The sequence below is a fragment of the Ailuropoda melanoleuca genome, chromosome 2, assembly GCF_002007445.2.
Source record: "Ailuropoda melanoleuca isolate Jingjing chromosome 2, ASM200744v2, whole genome shotgun sequence".
NCBI lineage: Eukaryota > Metazoa > Chordata > Mammalia > Carnivora > Ursidae > Ailuropoda > Ailuropoda melanoleuca.
In genome coordinates, this window is record NC_048219.1 from 190,799,185 (window position 1) to 190,817,480 (window position 18,296).

An 18,296-nucleotide genomic window follows, 5' to 3' on the forward strand; every position below is an offset into this window, starting at 1 on the left:
TGTGCTTTCGAACTCTTTTGTGCTCCTCTCTCCCTCCCACTCAGTAACTTCTATCATGCAGTGTTGCGCACATAGGAAGGCCCGCATAGAAAGCCTCATGACATTGCTGGTCATCGATTTTTTTTTAATTTTCCGTTTGGATATGGTACGTTTCTTTGTGTGTGCGTTGATTTAAAATGGGAGCACGGTCATCTCAGGGGTGCCTTTCTATAGCAGTTAGAAGCGTAGGCTTCCACACCAGGCTCCCCGGAGTCTGGCTTCAAGTCCTGGCCCCACCTTGGGCCGCTGCCTCCATTCACCCTCTGCCTTCAGAATCCTCGGCCCTAAAAGAAGTCTCATAATGGCACTGTCAGGTGTTGTCGTGGGTTGTTGTGAGGATTACTAAGAACGTGTGTGTCGCTCGCATGACAGCAGCGCCTGGAACACCGTACGCAGCTAGTAAACATCGGCACGTTGTTTGTGCTACTGCCTGGTCTCAGAGATTCTCTAACTGAACATACCAGTATCTTAGTTTAAAGCCCACTGAAGATACAAACTAACAGTGACATCAGTTTAGTTTTGTAGTAAAATATTTTCCTACATGTTATTAATGGATGACATTGGTTTACAGAATTTTAGGAAAATCTATGTGAGGCAGCTAACAGAAGTGTGTAGGCCGTGTGGTCAGATCTGAGGGAGCGAGAAGGCGAGCAAGGAGCCAAGGGATGCGATGACACAAAACTACGTCATCTGAAGTCCTGTCCACTTGGGCCCTGAGCTTTCTAATAATAACCAGAAGCATAGAGGGAAACAGAATCTGTTTAAAAAATCACAACATCTGTAAAACAAAACACATTTCTCCCGTTGGCGTTCTCAGGGAAATTCAGTCAGAGTAGCAGGTAGTGGACGCAGCCCTTGAGGTGACTGAAATGCTGAACTGAAGTGTAGTTAGTTCCCCGAGAGCAGATCTTCGAGGAGCCCCGGCGGTGCCTGTCCTCATGCGATATTCCTAACCCAGGGAGGAGATCCGGCATCCCCGGGGGAGCACATGGACTGCACACGTGCTCTTCAGCCAATCCTCCGTCAGGATAATCTCTTGAACCTAAGCTTAGCCTAAGAATTAGGCAGCAGAAAATCTTAACCTGCATTTTCTGTCAAGAACTTGGGGGGGGGGTACCTGTTCGTGTTACTGATTTAAGGCAGGTCCAGTTGTTTGGATCGCTGGTTTGATGATCCTTTGAGGAGAAGGTTGGGTTAACATCCTTCTCTGAAGAAGAAGCAGTCTGCCATCCCACCTCTGGCTAGAAATAAGCATATGTTCTGGGTTAGCTCTAAAGCAAGAGTCAGAAAACCTCTGTAACAGGCCAGATAGTAAATACTCGAGGCTTCCTGGCCATGCAGTCGCTCTCGACTCTCCTGTCTTGTGCTGAGAAAGCAGCCATAAACAATACATAAACAGACTTATTTACAGTACATGAATGAGCGTGGCTGTGTTCCCACAAAACTTTATAAAAGCGGGTGGCAGGCTGGATTTGGCCCACGAGCTGCACTGTGCTAAGGCCCGCTCTGCATCACAGATGAATGGGGAAGCACAGGCACAAACAGTTTCAGCAAGTGTGGCCTCGGCCCCTATGTGTCCCTCGTTTCCATTTCCTACCCCCTGCTTTTGATGGGCTTCTGCTCCTTACCATGCCAGTGACGCGGCGCTCGGTAGTGATCACCGTTTTGTAAATCCAGTGGACACGTGTCACTTCCTAAGTATGTCACGTTGTGCATTCTCCAGTCTTCACCCATGCTGTGTTCTTCCCTCTTTATCTCTGAAGAACTTTTCTCCTCCCCTTTTCTAAATGAAATTGCTGCCGTTATTCAAGATTGAGCCCAGGTCCCAACTTCTCTAGGACACCTACCTATTTGACAGTGCTGAATTTCTCCCCACCTATTTTAATTTTAATGATTTTCTCCTTTGCTTGATGCATTGAAAGAACAGGTAACTTTTCTGTTTGTGGTTGTTCTTCAGGCTCACTGAGTTGTAAAAAATAAGAATTTTCTAACACCAAGAGTGAGAGCTGACTCCACTTTGAGAAACAGTTGGAGGGTAGGAGTTGTGTTTTGTGCATATGGAGTTTGGATGACAGAAGAGGACCAGATTTAAGCCAAATGGGCCTGGCTAGCCTGGGTGAGGGTCGGTCCCAGGAGCCCTCCTCCTGGAGGTCATCCTCGGGCACCCCTAAGGATCTCTGAGCACCACTGAGGAAGGCTGTGTGAGACAGAAGGGCAGCAGGTGGTCTTTGTGGTGGTAGAAGTGCGTGCTCAAGGGCGCCTGGGTGGGTCGTCGGTACCATCTCACTTCAGCTCAGGTCATGGTCTCAGGGTCCTGGGATCGAGCCCCGTGACGGGCTTCCTGCTCAGCAGGGAGTCTGCTTGTCACTCTCCCTCTCCCACTGCCCCCCTCGCTGCTCGTACTCTCTCACTCTCTCTCCAGTAAGTAAAATCTTAAAAAAAAAAAAAAAGTTTGTGTTCAAGCTTTTTAATATTCTCTACCAATATTTAAAAATATAATATCTGAAACATGTTTTCTTATCTTTTAGTTCTTCAGTGAATATGAGAAGTTACTTCATTCAGAAAATTATGTGACAAAAAGACAGTCACTCAAGGTATGACTGATTATTTTTATATGGTTTACTTCTCTTCACCCTGTGTTTGAAACTTGTATTTGGGGAAAAGGAGATATGCTGGTGTGGGTCTTAGACCTTTGAGAGGAAAATACATTTGTCCGTGGTCAAGATTGTTGTGGAAAGGAAGAAGTTCAGCAGTGGTCCACACAGGGCACTGCCCACCTGCCTGTAGGTAGGAATACCAAAATGGAATATACAGAATTGTGAAAAAGTCTGTATGCTGTTAGCAACGCTCTTAGCATTGCTGTATTTTACATTTGGAGGCCTATTTTTGAAACTTAGAATTATCTCAACCAGAAGAAGGCCCAGTAGCTGTTGTGCCTCCCAGCACGGCGCAGGCTTTTTGGGGTGGGGGTGTGTGAAGGGGATGTGAGCAGTGAAACCTCGAACCACGGGCAGGTTTGGCTGCTTTGTCTCAACCTGGGATATGGATGGTTCCATCTGAAATTTACATTTAAGATTTAAAACTCTGGAACAGGGTTTGGCAGACTGTAGCTCATGGGGCAGATCCAGCTTCCTGCTATTTTTGTAAATAAAGGTTTATTGGATCACAGATACATTCATTTATTTACCTATTATGTGAGACTGTTTCAGAATATAACAGCAGATTTGAAAAGTTGCTGCAGAGACCATATGGTTGGCAAAGTCTAAAAACATTCCCTGTCTGGTCCTTTACAGAAAGTTTGCGGACCTCTACTCTAGAAAATTCTCAGTGCAGTTAATAAAAGCATACCTCTCACTTTGTCAGTAAGTGGTCCTGACAGGAACTGTAGATGGAAATCACAAAGGATATGGGGGAGAAAAATCCTAATTCCATTTATACTTTTTACCATGTCTACTTTAAATTCTCCTCTGCTCGGAGCTCTTCCTCTCAGAGCTGTCTGAACTCATTTGATCAGGACTACATTCCTGCTTCCCTCTGCCATGGGGAGACAACTCGCAAAGACCTTCTCTTTCTATGGGAATGGACCAAGGACATCAGGGGCATCTTTTAGACTTGTGTCCTTTGATAAGTACACTCTCTGCCCTCCAAATTTCCAAAGGAATCCTTTCCAGCAGGCCATCTACTTCTTCTTTTCCCTTAAGACTGTAACTCGTGCAGTGGCGGACCAGTCATAGCCACAGTTTGGACATGTGTCGCTGCCGAAAGGTCCGATCAGGCTGGGGCACTTCCCACTCATTGCTGCTGTTCAGGCCTCGCCTCCCAGCCTGGCCTGTAGTCCAGCATTCCAGGATCCTGAACCTCCTCCCTTCTTCAGGGGTGCTGGCTGGCGATGGCCACTGATCAGACCAGTCTTTTCATCTTTGCGTGGGGGTGGGGGGGAGGGGGTGGTACCTCTGGCGGCTGTTTAAGGGCGTTTTCTTCCCTGTACATCAGTGTGATGTAATATATATTTGTAAGATTCGTGATGTAGTGCCGGCTCCCCTGTGGATCTCAACACTATAGAGTGGCCCTACACCAGCAGCCCCTTTCTGCCCGAGGGCCAAGGACACCCTGTCCCCCCAGCATCACACAGACGTGAGCAGCTGGATGGAGCCAGCGTCTTCCAGGCAGGATTACCTAGGGTAGTAGCTTCCAGGGTCAAGACCTCTTCATAGGAGGGGGAGCAGGGTAGTTTATTGGCAAACCAGTAGACTTTGACCAAATTCTGAATTTTGGGGCTGCTTAGATAAGGAGAAGGGCCTTCAAGACCTTTTTGCCACTTACAAATTGCCAACATGAGAAGGAAGGTTAAGACTGCCATTTGCAAGACCTTAGTCATGGACACGTCTTCGGCCAGTCTTCGCCTCCTGCAGTTTCATAACACCTCATGAACGCATGGAACAATCTTCAGGACCGGTAGTACTTTAAAAATGGATTTTAATTTGTACTCCTTTTTTTGCAGCTACGTTGGCATTTATTATTCTTATAGTCATTTTATCAGCAAATGTATATTCCCTGTGCAAGACCTCAGACTTTTATGTCTAAAGAAATTTAACGAATTACCAATTACCCTCCTGCAGATAACTAAACTGATAACCTCCAGATAACGAAATGAGCCATGTTCAGTATTTCTTTGGTTTCTGTGATAGAAAATGAACACCAGTAAAGCTATAAACCCTCACATACTTAATAGTAACTTTGAGTCTTCATAAGAGTAAATACTTGCTGCTTCTTATCTTGAAAGTTGTATATTTTGTGATTCAGATTGATGTGAAGCCAAGCTTGAGCTTCTGAATTCTTCCTATAATTTCTTTATCAGTCCTAAGTAGAATAGATTTATTCTCCTGCACATCAGGTTATTTTTGATTTCATATGATGACATGTTGCTTATCTAGAGATCAGTTGTCTGGCAAGTTCCAAGTATCTAGAACATAGCCAGGAATCCAGAAAGGAATTAACTAAAGCAGTTAATCCAGAATAACTGTATTCATGCATTTTGCTTCCCTCAGACCTCACCCCATGTCTCTGTTCAGACTCAAGTCTGACGTGCTTTGCACATACATATCCATGCTTTTACTCCTCACTGCACTCTCATGAGATGTTGGAACTGAGGCACAGGGCAAATTAAATAATGTGTTCAAGGTTGCATAGCTCACAGGGAGCGGGGAGGCAGCATTTGAACCCAGGCAGGCTGGTGCCAGGGCCAGGCTCTCTACCACACTGCTTCTGCCTCTGTCCACAAGGACTGCAGCTCGACCCCTGGCCCACAGCAGGCGTGCTAGGCCCGCACTAGGAGTCGGCCCACTGTTAGACAACACGAAGGGGTGACTGCTGGTTTTGGAAAAAGATGAGAGCAGGCAGTGACCATTTGAAAACCAAGGACTGATGTGGTATAACGGACTCCTTAGAACTCAGTGAGCCCTGGAGACAGGCCTTTTCCAGCTTAATTGTTATCATTAGTATTGATGAGGAGTCATTAAGAAAAAATTGGAGTGTCTTCAGGATACTTCGCAGAAGAAAGAACAGAGAAATATTCATTCTTGTAAACCTTCCTGAATCAGATAGGATGAAAGCATAACTCGAAGGCTAAAGGGTAAGTGTATGGAAGCTTTGGACCTGGAACCTTCTGTCCTGGGAAGTCCAGATAAATAATTTTTCAGTTAAGCTAAGATTTGTAGTTAAACAAGAATTATCAATAACTTACCTTCTGACCATTTTCTTTGATAGTTTTTTTTTTTTTAATGAGATCAGGTAAATGCATATTTAAAGAGTAGGCTCTGACAGTTTCAGATTTGGGGCCCATGTGCCTTGGAATATGTCAAGAGTGAGAGCAGTGTTGGACTCCCCATAGGCTTCCCCCAAAAGAAAGGCCTAAGTGTTTAAGTGGCAAGTAGTGGACACTCAGTAACGTTTCAATTAGAATTTCAGTTCAGGGGCGCCTGGGTGGCACAGCGGTTAAGCGTCTGCCTTCTGCTCAGGGCGTGATCCCCGCGTTATGGGATCGACCCACATCAGGCTCCTCCGCTATGAGCCTGCTGCTTCCTCTCCCACTACCCCTGCTTGTGTTCCCTCTCTCGCTGGCTGTCTCTATCTCTGTCAAATAAATAAATAAAATCTTTAAAAAAAAAAAAAAAAGAATTTCAGTTCAGCTCATCGGTCTTTTGAGTACCTGCTAATATTCTTTGCTTAACAATGATGATTTTTTTTTATTTATTTTTTTAATGATGATTTTAAAGTGAATTATTTTTTTAAACTTTGGTTTTACTTGAAATCTTGATGAGTTAATTGTTTAAATGTCTTCTCAGCTTCTCGGTGAACTACTCTTAGACAGACACAACTTCACAATTATGACAAAGTACATCAGTAAACCAGAGAACCTCAAGTTAATGATGAATCTCCTACGGGACAAGAGTCGTAACATCCAGTTTGAGGCCTTCCACGTCTTTAAGGTAGAGTATTAGAGCCATAGACAGTATTTCCCTCCAGAGTTGTTACCTCATTTCATTTACCAGTGGTTGAAATATTATTCACCTCATTTTGGTAATCTAAGTGACCCAACAGTCAGTATTCATATTTGTGTAGTATAACATTTAAATAAAAATGGACCCAGAAACAGGGTATGTCATCTGGACTGGAGACAAGAAAAGTGTTTATTATAGAGGAGTGCCATTTATCTTTGGCACAGAATATTATTAATCGCAAAGTAAATCCATTTCTTGATGCTTTTCTTGGAGGGTTTAGTACTTAAAATCCATTCTGGCTTTCTGTGCCCAGAAATAATTTCTGCCCATATTATTCTAAAATCAGTCTATATTTAATACCGGCTACTGAATTTCAGAGCATGAGTGAATGTGTCAGTCCTTTTGACTGAAACATATAATTCTCCCCCCTCCCTTGCGCGCGCACACGCGCGGGGACACACACACACACACACACACACACACACACACACACACACACACACACCCACACCCCTGTTGTCAAATGAGGTCTTCCAAAGCGGAAGCCCCTGCAGTGTGACTTGACCGTGTGCCGCCCAGCTCTGCTGACTGCGGCGCGGCCGCCGGGGTCTCGTTCTTCCCTGTGACTGACGCCAGTTTCTCTCCCTGCAGGTGTTTGTAGCCAATCCCAACAAGACGCAGCCCATCCTAGACATCCTCCTCAAGAACCAGACCAAACTCATAGAGTTCCTCAGCAAGTTTCAGAATGACAGGACCGAGGACGAACAATTTAACGATGAGAAGACCTATTTAGTTAAACAGATCAGGGATTTGAAGAGACCAGCTCAGCAAGAAGCCTAATTTCCAATCAACATCTAAAATATTAAATCCAAATTCAGCATTTGCTGTTAGCTATTCAGCATCAGGCGCTCTTATCGGTTCATGAGGAACTTTACTGCTAACCTGCTGTTAAGTGAACGGTTTTTCATTTTACCTTTTTTGTTTTTTTTAGTCCAAGTTGGAGAACGTAGCTGCTGCTTTCTTGCACACTAGAGCACACGTGGACTTTCTCTTGATCTTTGTGTCGTTTCAGAGTTCGAGGACTCTTGTTTGCTGTAGGAGTTCTGAACGTGGCTAGTTCCTGAAGGCAGATGTGTAGGCGGTGGTGTGGTTTAGGGGAGAAGGGGATTGCAGTTATCAGATTAAACCTGCGTGTTTGCATTGATCTCTGTGCAAGATCTGAGCATGGATTCATGGTAAGGGCGTATGCCTTCACTAAAGGAAGATGGAGCAGAGCTGTATTTGAAATCAGAGGGCAACTGTATCCAAGATGTGAGCTTTTTGGGTGGATAAAGTTGACGTGCGAATAAATTGATAGCGACTTCTCAAAGGTGTGAAGCTTCATAAGGTCATAAGGAAAATGTAAATATGCTTTTCACAGCTTTCTAGAATTTTTTGACATTTGATTTTCTTGAGACTTGTAAACCTGGATATGTTGAAGGGTATTTGTTAATTTTACTTTTTGGAAGGTATTTTAAACCAGTAGAGCTAACAGTGACACCTTGCGTTTCATTTCAACAATGCTTACAGGTTTCTTTTGTATATAATTCTTAGAATGCTCATTTCTTTTAAATGATTTAATTTGTACAGCAGAGGAATGTTACTGTATTAGTATGTAACTATTACCTAATATTGAGTTTTTGCAAAAAAAAAAAAAATGAATGCTCATATGTAATTGAAATACTTCCGATCACATGAAAATGCTGATTTAACATTTAAGTATCACAGCATTAAAAGAAAAAATGGAAACCAGTCCTTTGTATTCAGTTACGTACTGGGGAGCCGTCAGTCGGCTACGCTTTCCTGCGCGATGTTGGCCTTATTCATTTAAATGAGTCATGAGTTTGCCAGATACGGAAGATCCCGATTATGCTAAATTACTGCTGATTCTCCTTGTGGGGGAAACCTCTTAGAGCACCTTTTCCTTCTTAGAGTAAGTAATCCAGTACAATAGTTGTGAAACTGAATAATTAAAACTTCGGCTTCTCTTAGGAAAAGAAGAGTCCCTAGTCCTAGGTGTCCTATGGGGAAATGTATTTTTTTTAATGTCCTGTTCCTTAATGCTGCAGATGATCAGTATTTATGAAGTCACTGATTTTGCACCACTTTTTGTTACTGTGACCACAGCAGAACAACGTCTCCTAGAACATATCTGTGTAAAGTTACTGGAATGGTATCTGTTCATCTTAGTGATACAAAGATCACAACTAACAACAAATCAGAGTTTGCCAGTTCAAATTCAGCATGGCTGTAGCTGATTAAGAAATTTATATAATTACTCTTTGCTAGCCTCTCTCACTAATTGAATTATTTATCAGCCAGCAAAATGAGACTCCCAATGGATGTTTTAAGCATGAGGTTTTCAGACCTCCTAGGAATATCAGTGGGGAAAACAGCTCCAGGAAACATAGATGTGTTTTATTCCATCTCATTAAAAAGGCAGCCTACATTATAATTGGTTTTTCTGAGGCTGTCTTTTCCAAAATCCGTGTAAAATAATTCATGTTTTTTCTATCGGAAGTAAGGAAAGCAATCCAAGCTCTTCGAAATGAAAATACCCACGATGTTTAGGAAGGGAACGGCAGACTTGACCGTGTGAAGCGTTCTGGTTCTTGTGGTCTTGTGCTTGGTATCTGGGTTTAGTGTGAAAACATTAGTTAACACCAAGTGGAAGAAAGGTTTCCTTGCCAAGCTGGGTCTTCGAACTTCGAACAACCAGCTTCCACTTGGGCGGCGGCCTCGCAGCACTATTGCCTCCGTCTGGAGGCAGAGGGGTGCAGCCTGTCAAAACCCTTACACCACTGATGCACTGGGATCTGGGCAGTTAAGACTTGTTTTGTTTTTGTTTTTTAAAAAAAATGTGAAAACATTCAAAGTTGAAAAGTTGCATTTGAAGTTATGATCATTTAATATATTACCAAAACTATTATACTGGAAGTGGTTTCTTTTTGTGTTATAAAGGTTTAATTTTACTTAAGTCAGTTACAGTTACTCAATGTGATTTTTAACCCTTAAAAAAGGTAGAGATGTATACAATTGTTAACAATGCCATGAAAGCATTTCTTTTCTCCTGAGGAAACGTAAATTTCTTATCAGAATATCTGGCTGGCCCTGTAATTTAAATTAAAATAAAATTTTGGAGAAACAGCATTGTCTGTTTTTATGGTGTCTTACAGATAGTTGCATCTGTGTCTCCATGAACGGCGCTCTCAGGAGACGCACCAGCACAAATCTTGTCGCAGACTAACCGGAAACATTTAACACACACACACACCTCTCCGAGTCTTTTCCTATTTGAGGTTTTATTTTTGGTGTGAAATGCGACTTTTCCTTACGTGCTGGGGCTCCCAGCTCCCTGGCCCTGCCTCTCACAGTTCAGTATTGTCACCTGTTGTTTGATGGGTTTTTTAGACCCCAGCATTTGGGAGCGGATCCTTCAGCCATGGCTCTGTGACCCTTCATTGCGAACGTTCGAGGGTAAAACTCGACCACTGGGCAAGGGGGATATAAAGTACAGGGTGAGAATACAGTGAAGGCAAGGGAGCCGCAGAAGCGCCAGAGCGACTGTCTGCCCCCAGGCCGCCTGGGCTGTGGGGCGCGTGGCCCTGTGCTTGCTTCTCATTTTAACCTTGGTCGGTGAATGGGACCGCCGTTCTCTGTGGGGATGGCACGGGACGTGTTCTTGCCCAAGCACTTCACGTGAACAACATCCTGTTTATTTCTTCTAGGTAGTTCAGTCTGTCATCTCCAAAGGTGACAGGGTCCCTTTGTCCTCTGATGAGACAGGATGAAGTGGCCATGCTGAGGGTTTGGCCTCATGGGTTAGCACACATTCCACTTCCTACCAGTCACCACCCGGGTGTCCCCTCCCCACGGCAAGAAAGTCTGAGTCTCGGGCTGCTCAGAGTTAATGTGTAGCTCTTACCTGCCTCCTTTATTTATGTATTTTATTTATAAGGACTATAGACAGTCGTGACTATAAAAGCTTTTGGGGGACTCAGTGCTCAATACCTTGTTCGTTCAGGAGACTAGAGCCACTCTGAGATAATGAATGAGTAATCCCCCCCCCCCGAGAATTTGCCAGAAATGCCCCCAGATACACTTCCCTTCAGCTACTGCTTGGTTTACAAGGAGTATTCTCCCCCCAGCTGTTTGTGTCCTTACAGCAACTTTCAGAGCCTGATACCCTCTCTCTGACCATCCTGTTTCTAGAAGGTGTGAAGGACAAGGTAAGACGCCCCACACTACAATCTCAGAGCTCGCAGAAGCTGACCCCACGGAAACCCCTCCCTCAGGAGCAGTCTGAGCACATCCCACTTCAGCTCTGTCGTGACAGGACCCGCAGCTTCCGCCCGCCAGTGCTTCTGGTCGAGCCGCATTCCTCGCAGGCCCTGAGGACCCACGACATAGTCAACAGGGACAGGAGCCTTCAAGCCCGCTCTCAGGGAGACTCTCCCTGCCCGAGTGCACGCTGACTGAAGCCGTGGTGACCTTTGCGCCAAGCCGTATCGCTTCCCAGCGGGCATGAGGCCTTTGTGGTGTGTTCCTCGGTGACCTCTAAGGCCCCGCTGGTGTTTGGTTGTTGTGTGACCAGGTGGGAACTGACGAGAAGGTGGAGCGCCTGCCCCGAGGCCTCGTGCCTGGCACGTCCCTGGGGATCTAGGTCCCCAAGTACAGTGACCACCAGGTTTCTAGGCAGGAGGTCGTGTCCTCTGTAATTTGTGGAATACTATTTTCTAGGTCGCACTTCAGGAAGGACAGATACCAGAGATTTGGAGGGAAGGGTTATATTTCTCAACACTCTCTACAAGTTGAGCTTTAACTCCTCGGTAATGAATGTTTACCACCTACGTACTTGGTGTTCCGTGGAGATAACATGGTCCCGTTGTGTTTTTCAGCACCTGGGTCTTCTGTTTGGTGGAGATTCAGCAGGGACAGTGGACAACGCTCTCGAAGCTGTTTATTGTAGCCCAGGGCACCAGAAAGGTGGCAGTTACATGTCCCCAGAAGTAGCCCTCAACCTGACCCCAGCTGGGATGGGTGCTTCCCAGCAGAACTGAGCTCCAAAACCACGAAGCTAATGGTTTCCTGACATATCTTTTATCAGATACTTTCCCTCCCCTGGCTCCCGTCCCACTCTGTACCGGGGCTTCCTGGGCTCGAGTCCCAAATAAATGACTAGCGTTTGAACCCTTGTCCCAGGCTCTGCTTCTGGGGAGGCCCAAACTAAGACATGCTAGTTCTGTTCCTTCTCCTAACCGAGAGGCCTGAACAGCCACGCCTGTGGTCGGCCGTGTCACACACGGGGCCTCTCGCAGACGAGGCGGCCACGCTTGCTGCCTGCCCTTCAGACACACACCTCCTGTCCCTCTGCCTCGGTATTTAGGAGAGGCTCCGGCCACAGCGTGGCGCAGGACAGGCTGCAGACCCAAGCCCCAGTCAGCTGAAGCCTCCAGACACTTGTCTTTCAAAAACAGCTAGATGGGCCATGCCGATGCTCCGGAATGATTCTTCACAGTCATCAAAAGTTCTAGCAGAACTTTCGAAAGCTCCTGATTCCCTCATGCTCTATCTCCTTCCCAAAGACGTTTTTGAAAAGTGTAGTATGTATAACCCTGCGAAATGACTGCACAGTTGGGAACCCGGGCCAGAATTAGCAAATGTCTGGGTCTAGCTAGAAATTCGCGACGGGGCCAGGGTCGTGTGCAGCTGGGCTCAGAGACCCTCCCAGCCAGAGGACCTCCTGCCTGCAGGGCCTCCTGCAGCCTCCCCCACCCCTGCGCCCAATTTTAATTTTTAAAAAATCCACTGGGTGGCAGCAGAGCTCCTCGTTTCCTGCAGCCGCGGACCTGGGGGGGTGGGAGGGGGATGAACTGGGCATTGCAGGAGCAGAGCAGAGCCCCACCTGGAGATCCCGTGGTGCTGAGTGTCCCCCTGCCCCAGCTTCCCGAGTGCCCTTTGGAGCAAAAGAAGAAGAGGGCAGTCAAGAGAGGAAAACAAGGAGCCAGAGGGAGGGATAGATGCTCGATACAGATGCCATGTGTGATAGAGACAGAAAAGTATGAAGGGTAGAATTTAGCGGGTGGGTATATGGTTGCTTTGTTTTGAAGCAGCTTTACCATTTAGAAGAATTTTAGGTTTACAGAAAAAATGCAAAGATAGTAAAGAGAGTTTCCGTATTCCCCACACCTGGTTTCTCCTACTACTAACATCCTAAATAAATACGGTATATTTGTCATAATTCACGGACCAATACTGATGTGTTATTATTAATACTCGAAAGTATTATTAGTACCTCAAGTCCATACTTTACTCAGATTTCCTTCGTTTTTCCTTGATGTCCTTCCCGTGGGCCTGATTTCACCCAGGACCCTACGTGACATTGACTTGGTCATTGCGTCTCCTTCAGCTCCTCAGACTCCCCTTGTTTGCCATGAGGGGCATTTTGGAGAATCTCCCGCAGGTGGAATCTGAATGTTTTCACCTGATGAGAATGAGACTCTGGGTTTGGGGAGGAAGACCACCCAGATAGAGTGCCATCCTCATTACAGCTTATCCGGGTGCACACAGCCCCCCGACTTATCAGCCCTTTATCATCTGGCAGAGACAGTGTTGTCAGGCTTCTCTGCCCCAGAGCTGCTCTTTCGTTTTCCTTCTTTCAATTCCGTCCTCAGGAAGAAGTTGTGATGTCAGCCCACCCTCCCGGAGTGCGGGTCAGGCTCCCCTTCCTTGGAAGCAAGTAGCAAGTATCTACATGGATTATTTGGAATTTTTCTGCATGAGATATCTGTCTCTTCTCCCATGATATCCTTTCCCCCTGTCAACTTCCCTTGCAGAATTTTCTGTCTGCTTGAAATGTTTCGTTAGAAAATGGTGAAACAAAATTAAATGATCCAAAACATGGCAGGGGGGAGGGGGACATAGGCCCACAGACACTGCTGAGCCCCAGGTGAAGGGCCCCGTGTTTCTGAGGAGCCCAGGCAGCACGCACAGCACCTTCTCCGGAGTTCGCTCTCCCACTGCCTCATGGATGTGGGGTAGCAATCCCTGATGTGCCGGCCCAAGCCGGAACTCACCTGCCAGGGCCCCCCAGTTTCCGAGTTCCTGCCTCATCTCCCACCCCCTCCTCCCATCTTGTCCAGGGCAAATCCTGCGTGTTCTGCCTTGAAGTGCGTTGGTCGCAAGGCTGCAAATGCAATGTCCTTGCAACGATTATAACAAGCCTTCTAAAATCCTAGGAGAGCTCTTTTCCCCTCTTAGGAAACAGACTTAGAAATTCAGTTGTGTGATGATGCAACAGAGAATCAGTCTTGATTTAATGTGTATTTTGTGGTAACTGGCAGATAAATACTTGCTGACCTTCTCCATCTAAGTCCTCCTAAAACACCCACGTCAACGGATCCTCATTCTTTCAAGTTTCTTGGTTAATTGCCAACTATCCCCATAATATTGGCTGAGTGATTACCAAGTGCTTTACAAGGATGAACTCAATCCTCATGACACTCAGGTGGGTAGGTCCTCTAGGATCCCAACTTTCCAGATGTGGAAACAGAGGCCCAGGGAGGGTCAACCACTTGGCCGAGGCCACAGAGCCGTAGGGCAGCAAAGCCGGAAGGGGACTCCGCAGGCAGGATCTCTTTCCTTTAGTCTGACCCTCTACACCCTCTTCCAACTGCCTGTCTTCCTCCAAAACTCATCAACAAGCAGATAGTGGAGGCCCAGTTGTCACCAGCTAGACCCCAAAACCTAACCTAAGCTCACCTGCTTGTTCGTACCCATCATTCTTTCTCCCACATTGTTCCTTAAGCTCTTCTGTCCAGCTTCTCTCTTAACGCGGGCAAAACACCCGACAGGCATAGCATCGCATGATGGGAACCGAAACTACCCTTCAAGCTGTAACAGCCCAGAAGAGCTGGGGCTCCCCGACTGCCCGCCAGTCCGAGCTCAACCCCTGCCTGACGCCTGCGCAGAGGGACTGCGGACTGACTCGAGGACTGACCCATTACCTTCATCTCATTATAATACTAAACTCCCCGCCCCAGGGGGAGGAGCACAAGTGCATGAACCCGGTGTGTTTGCTTAAGGCGCCCGGGCCACCTGAAGCCTCCTGCATACATGAAGATTCGGCCCCCCTTTCTAAATACTCATCCTAACCCTAAACAAGAGAAACCCATTCGCTCTTGCTGCATGATTCCCCTGGATCTCTTTATCCGCTGCGAATAAAGTTTCCTTAAAGTCAGTTTCTACTCACCAAAGAGCAAACTCAAGGTGGTTCGGTTATGCAGGGAACTGCGGCAAAGGGGGGGTGGGTCTCTGAATCCCACCCGTTCTGTCTGTTCAGCTGTCTACGCGAAATGCGCGAGAGGGGCGGCTATTGGTCTAGTACCCACCGTCCTCAGAGGCTGGAGCCCTGTGCGGCCCGAGGGGCTCCCAGCCCCCAGGTGCTGTCTGGTATCAAACGGTGATGTCCTTGCCGCTCACCCAGGAGGGTTGATAATAAGCGGGTTCTGACCCAGAGGGTGTGGGATGGGGCCTGAGATTCTGCTTTTCTAACCAGCTCCCAGGGTGCTGCGGCCGAGGCGCCACACCTGGAGAAGCCAGAGAGGGCAGGTGACGTCGGTGCAGGTGCTCTGACTCAGCCCGGGTCATCCAGCTTCCGTGCGGGTAAGGAGCCGCCCCAGGCAAGCTTATCCTCGGGGATGACAGCAGCCGCAGGCCAGGAGGGTGCGGCTGTGATGTCAGGCCTCAGAGCGCTCTGTGAGGCCACCCACGATGGCCAGGGCCACCGGAGAGACCTGAGGGGTGGGGCGTAGTGTGGACCAGCCTGGGGACCAGAGGACGGGGTCAGGCCTGGACCCAGCACCCATAGGCCTCCCAGAGAGCGTGTGGATCTAAGCTGGGCTCCCAGTTTGCTGTCCGTCCCTCTCCCGTATAGCACACCTTATGTTTCTGGGTCTGTCCCTGCCCCCCTGACCACGAGCTTCTGCCGATCAGGTAGATCAGAGGCCAGGCATCACACAAGCTCAGCTGAGAGCAGCACCCCAACAGGGGAGGCCGCCGCACCCCTCTAGGGGCACCATCATTCCCGTCATATCTGGGTTGGTGTATTTAATCGGACCGTTTTCCAGCAGATGGCCGGGAAGCATCCTGGGGACGGGTGCCCACAAAACACCCGCAGGGCTGCCACTCAGCTATCCAATGAAAAAGCAGAACCCGCATGGGCTGGTCACTTCGGTCCTTCCCGCAGGCAGGACAGGTGCTCAGATGTGCTGAAGAGGGAGGCGCTGCACCCCCCACCCCACCCCCAACCCTACCCCACCCCCGCTTGCTGGGAGCCGAGCAGCCACAACCCCTGTGCCAGTGAGGCCCTGACGCCCTTAGACATGGCCAATTTCTGAGGACCGCTGGGCGTCCGGCCTCCCATGGGACCTTCCCAGAGGGCCTCTGCCCTGAAGGCCTGTCACTGCCCAGGAACAAGGCAGGGGGGGAGGACATTCCCAAGCTGCCACTGGGGTACTCTGAGTGTGGCTGGCGGAAGCCTCACGGGCTCATACGGTGGCAGTGATCTCTGGGTCCTAATCCTAAATGCAGGCAGACGAGGCGTGAGGCAGGAGCCTGGGTTCCTCCAGGCCTGGTGGTGATCCTGGAGGCCTATTCATCCTCGTCCCATAGCAGCCTGTTTGGGGGCCGTGCGGAGGGAACGCCAACAGCTGAGGCCCTCGGCGAGCCTGGGAAAGCCCTGGAGGTGTTTCTAGGAGAGCAGGCTGCTGGCTAACGGTGGCATCCCAGGAGGGCTGGGGACATCTGGCAGCTTCCGGGAGTTCCTCTCCAAATCATGGCGATGCTAGGTGCAGGCTGGGGGACCTGGGAGCCTGGATGAACTAGGTGCTAAGAGGACTGAGGTTCTGGTGGGCGAGCTGAGGGGAGCTTCTGTGGGGAGCTGAGGCAGCCTCCAGAACCCAGGGTTGCTGCCTGGTCCAGGTAAGAGCAGTCCTGCCATGGATGGGGAGACTTTGCAAGGACAAGGGGAAATCAGGCAGATCCCAGAAAGTGGAGAGGGTTCATGGGACAGACTGGAGTCTGGAAGAGCCCCAAACAGAAGAACAGTTCACTTGGCCCAGAAATTCCCTCCTCTGAGTTTGGCCAAGAAAATAGGGTAGAGGACGGCAAGTAAAAGGAAAGAGGATAATCCCAATCACTCGTGGGGTGATCGGATTCTGGGACTCTTCCAGAATCTAAACACAGACATTTCACCCTTCCTAAAAATTTACTCAAATTGGATATAGACCCAACTGTAAAAAGCAAAATTATGAAACTCCCAGAGGATAACATAGGAGAATTGACTTTGGATATGGCGATGACCTTTTCAATACAACTAAAGGCACAACCCACGAAAGACATGACTGATAACCAGAACTTCATTAAAATTAAAAACTTCTGCTCTGCAAAGACATTATCAAGAGAACAAGAAGCAAGGCACAGACTAGGAGAAAGTATATGCAAAAGACACATCTGACAAAGAACTGTTATCCAAACTTCACACAGAACTCTCAAGACTCAACAATAAGAAAACAGCCCAATTTAAAATGGGCCAAAACTTCATTAAGACGCTTCACCAAAGAAAATATTCCAATGGCAAAGACGCATATGAGAAGATGCCCCACATCGTCTATCATCAGAGAAATACACATTAAAACAGCAAGGCAATACCACTGCACACTTATTAAAATGGCCAAGATTTTTAGGGCAGTGAAAAAAACTGATGTTTACCTATCATTATACATTTGCCCGAACCCATGGAAGGTACACCCCCAGGAGGGAAGCCTGGCGTAAACCACAGGCTTTGTTTGGGTGATGATGACATAGCACCGTCGGTTTGTCACCTGTAACAAATGTCTCACTCTGGTGGGGGATGTTGATGGTGGGGGACACCGTGCATGAGTGGGGGCAGATGGTATATGGGAAATCTCTGTACTTTCCTCTCAATTTTACTGAATACCTGGGTGGCTCCATCAGTTAAGCATCTGCGTTTGGTTCAGGTCATGATCCCAGGGTTGTGGGATCAAGTCCTGTGTCGGGCTCCTTGCTCAGCTGGGATTTGGCTTCTGCCTCTGCCTGCTGCTCCCCCTGCTTGTGCTCTCTCTTTCTCTCTGGCGAATAAATATGTAAGAGCTTAAAAAAAAAAAAAAAAAAAAAAAAAAAAAAAAAAAAGGTCTTGCCTTTCGGCCATTGTGCTCTCTCTTTCTCTCTGGCGAATAAATATGTAGGAATGCCCCACAAATGTTACCATGGCAAAGCCNTTCGCCAAAATGACCAACACAAAGGGAAAGAGGAGAGGGACCCGCTGTATGTTCTCTAGGCCTTTTAGAAAACATGGAGTTGTTCCTTTGGCCACATACATGCGAATCTACAAGAAAGGTGATATTGTGGACATCAAGGGAATGGGCACTGTTCAAAAAGGAATGCCCCACAAATGTTACCATGGCAAAGCCGGAAGAGTCTACAATGTTACCCAGCATGCTGTTGGCATTGTTGTAAACAAACAAGTTAAGGGCAAGATTCTTGCCAAGAGAATTAATGTACGCATTGAGCATATTAAACACTCAAAGAGCCGAGAGAGCTTCCTGAAGCGTGTGAAGGAAAATGATCAGAAAAAGAAGGAAGCCAAAGAGAAACGTACTTGGGTTCAGCTGAAGGGCCAGCCTGCCCCCCCCCCCA

The 18,296-nt window shown here is 47.5% G+C and overlaps 1 protein-coding gene across 1 annotated transcript in view; it reads left to right on the forward strand.

Moving 5' to 3' along the window:
- CAB39 (calcium binding protein 39) overlaps positions 1 to 9,728 on the forward strand; it is a 50,171-nt gene extending 40,443 nt beyond the window's left edge. The window contains exons 6-8 of the mRNA XM_002917443.4: positions 2,568 to 2,633; positions 6,384 to 6,527; positions 7,191 to 9,728. Coding sequence (XP_002917489.1) covers positions 2,568 to 2,633; positions 6,384 to 6,527; positions 7,191 to 7,379 — 399 coding nt within the window. The 3' untranslated portion in view covers positions 7,380 to 9,728. The remainder of the gene's footprint in view (positions 1 to 2,567; positions 2,634 to 6,383; positions 6,528 to 7,190) is intronic.
- Positions 9,729 to 18,296: the final 8,568 nt, after the last annotated feature.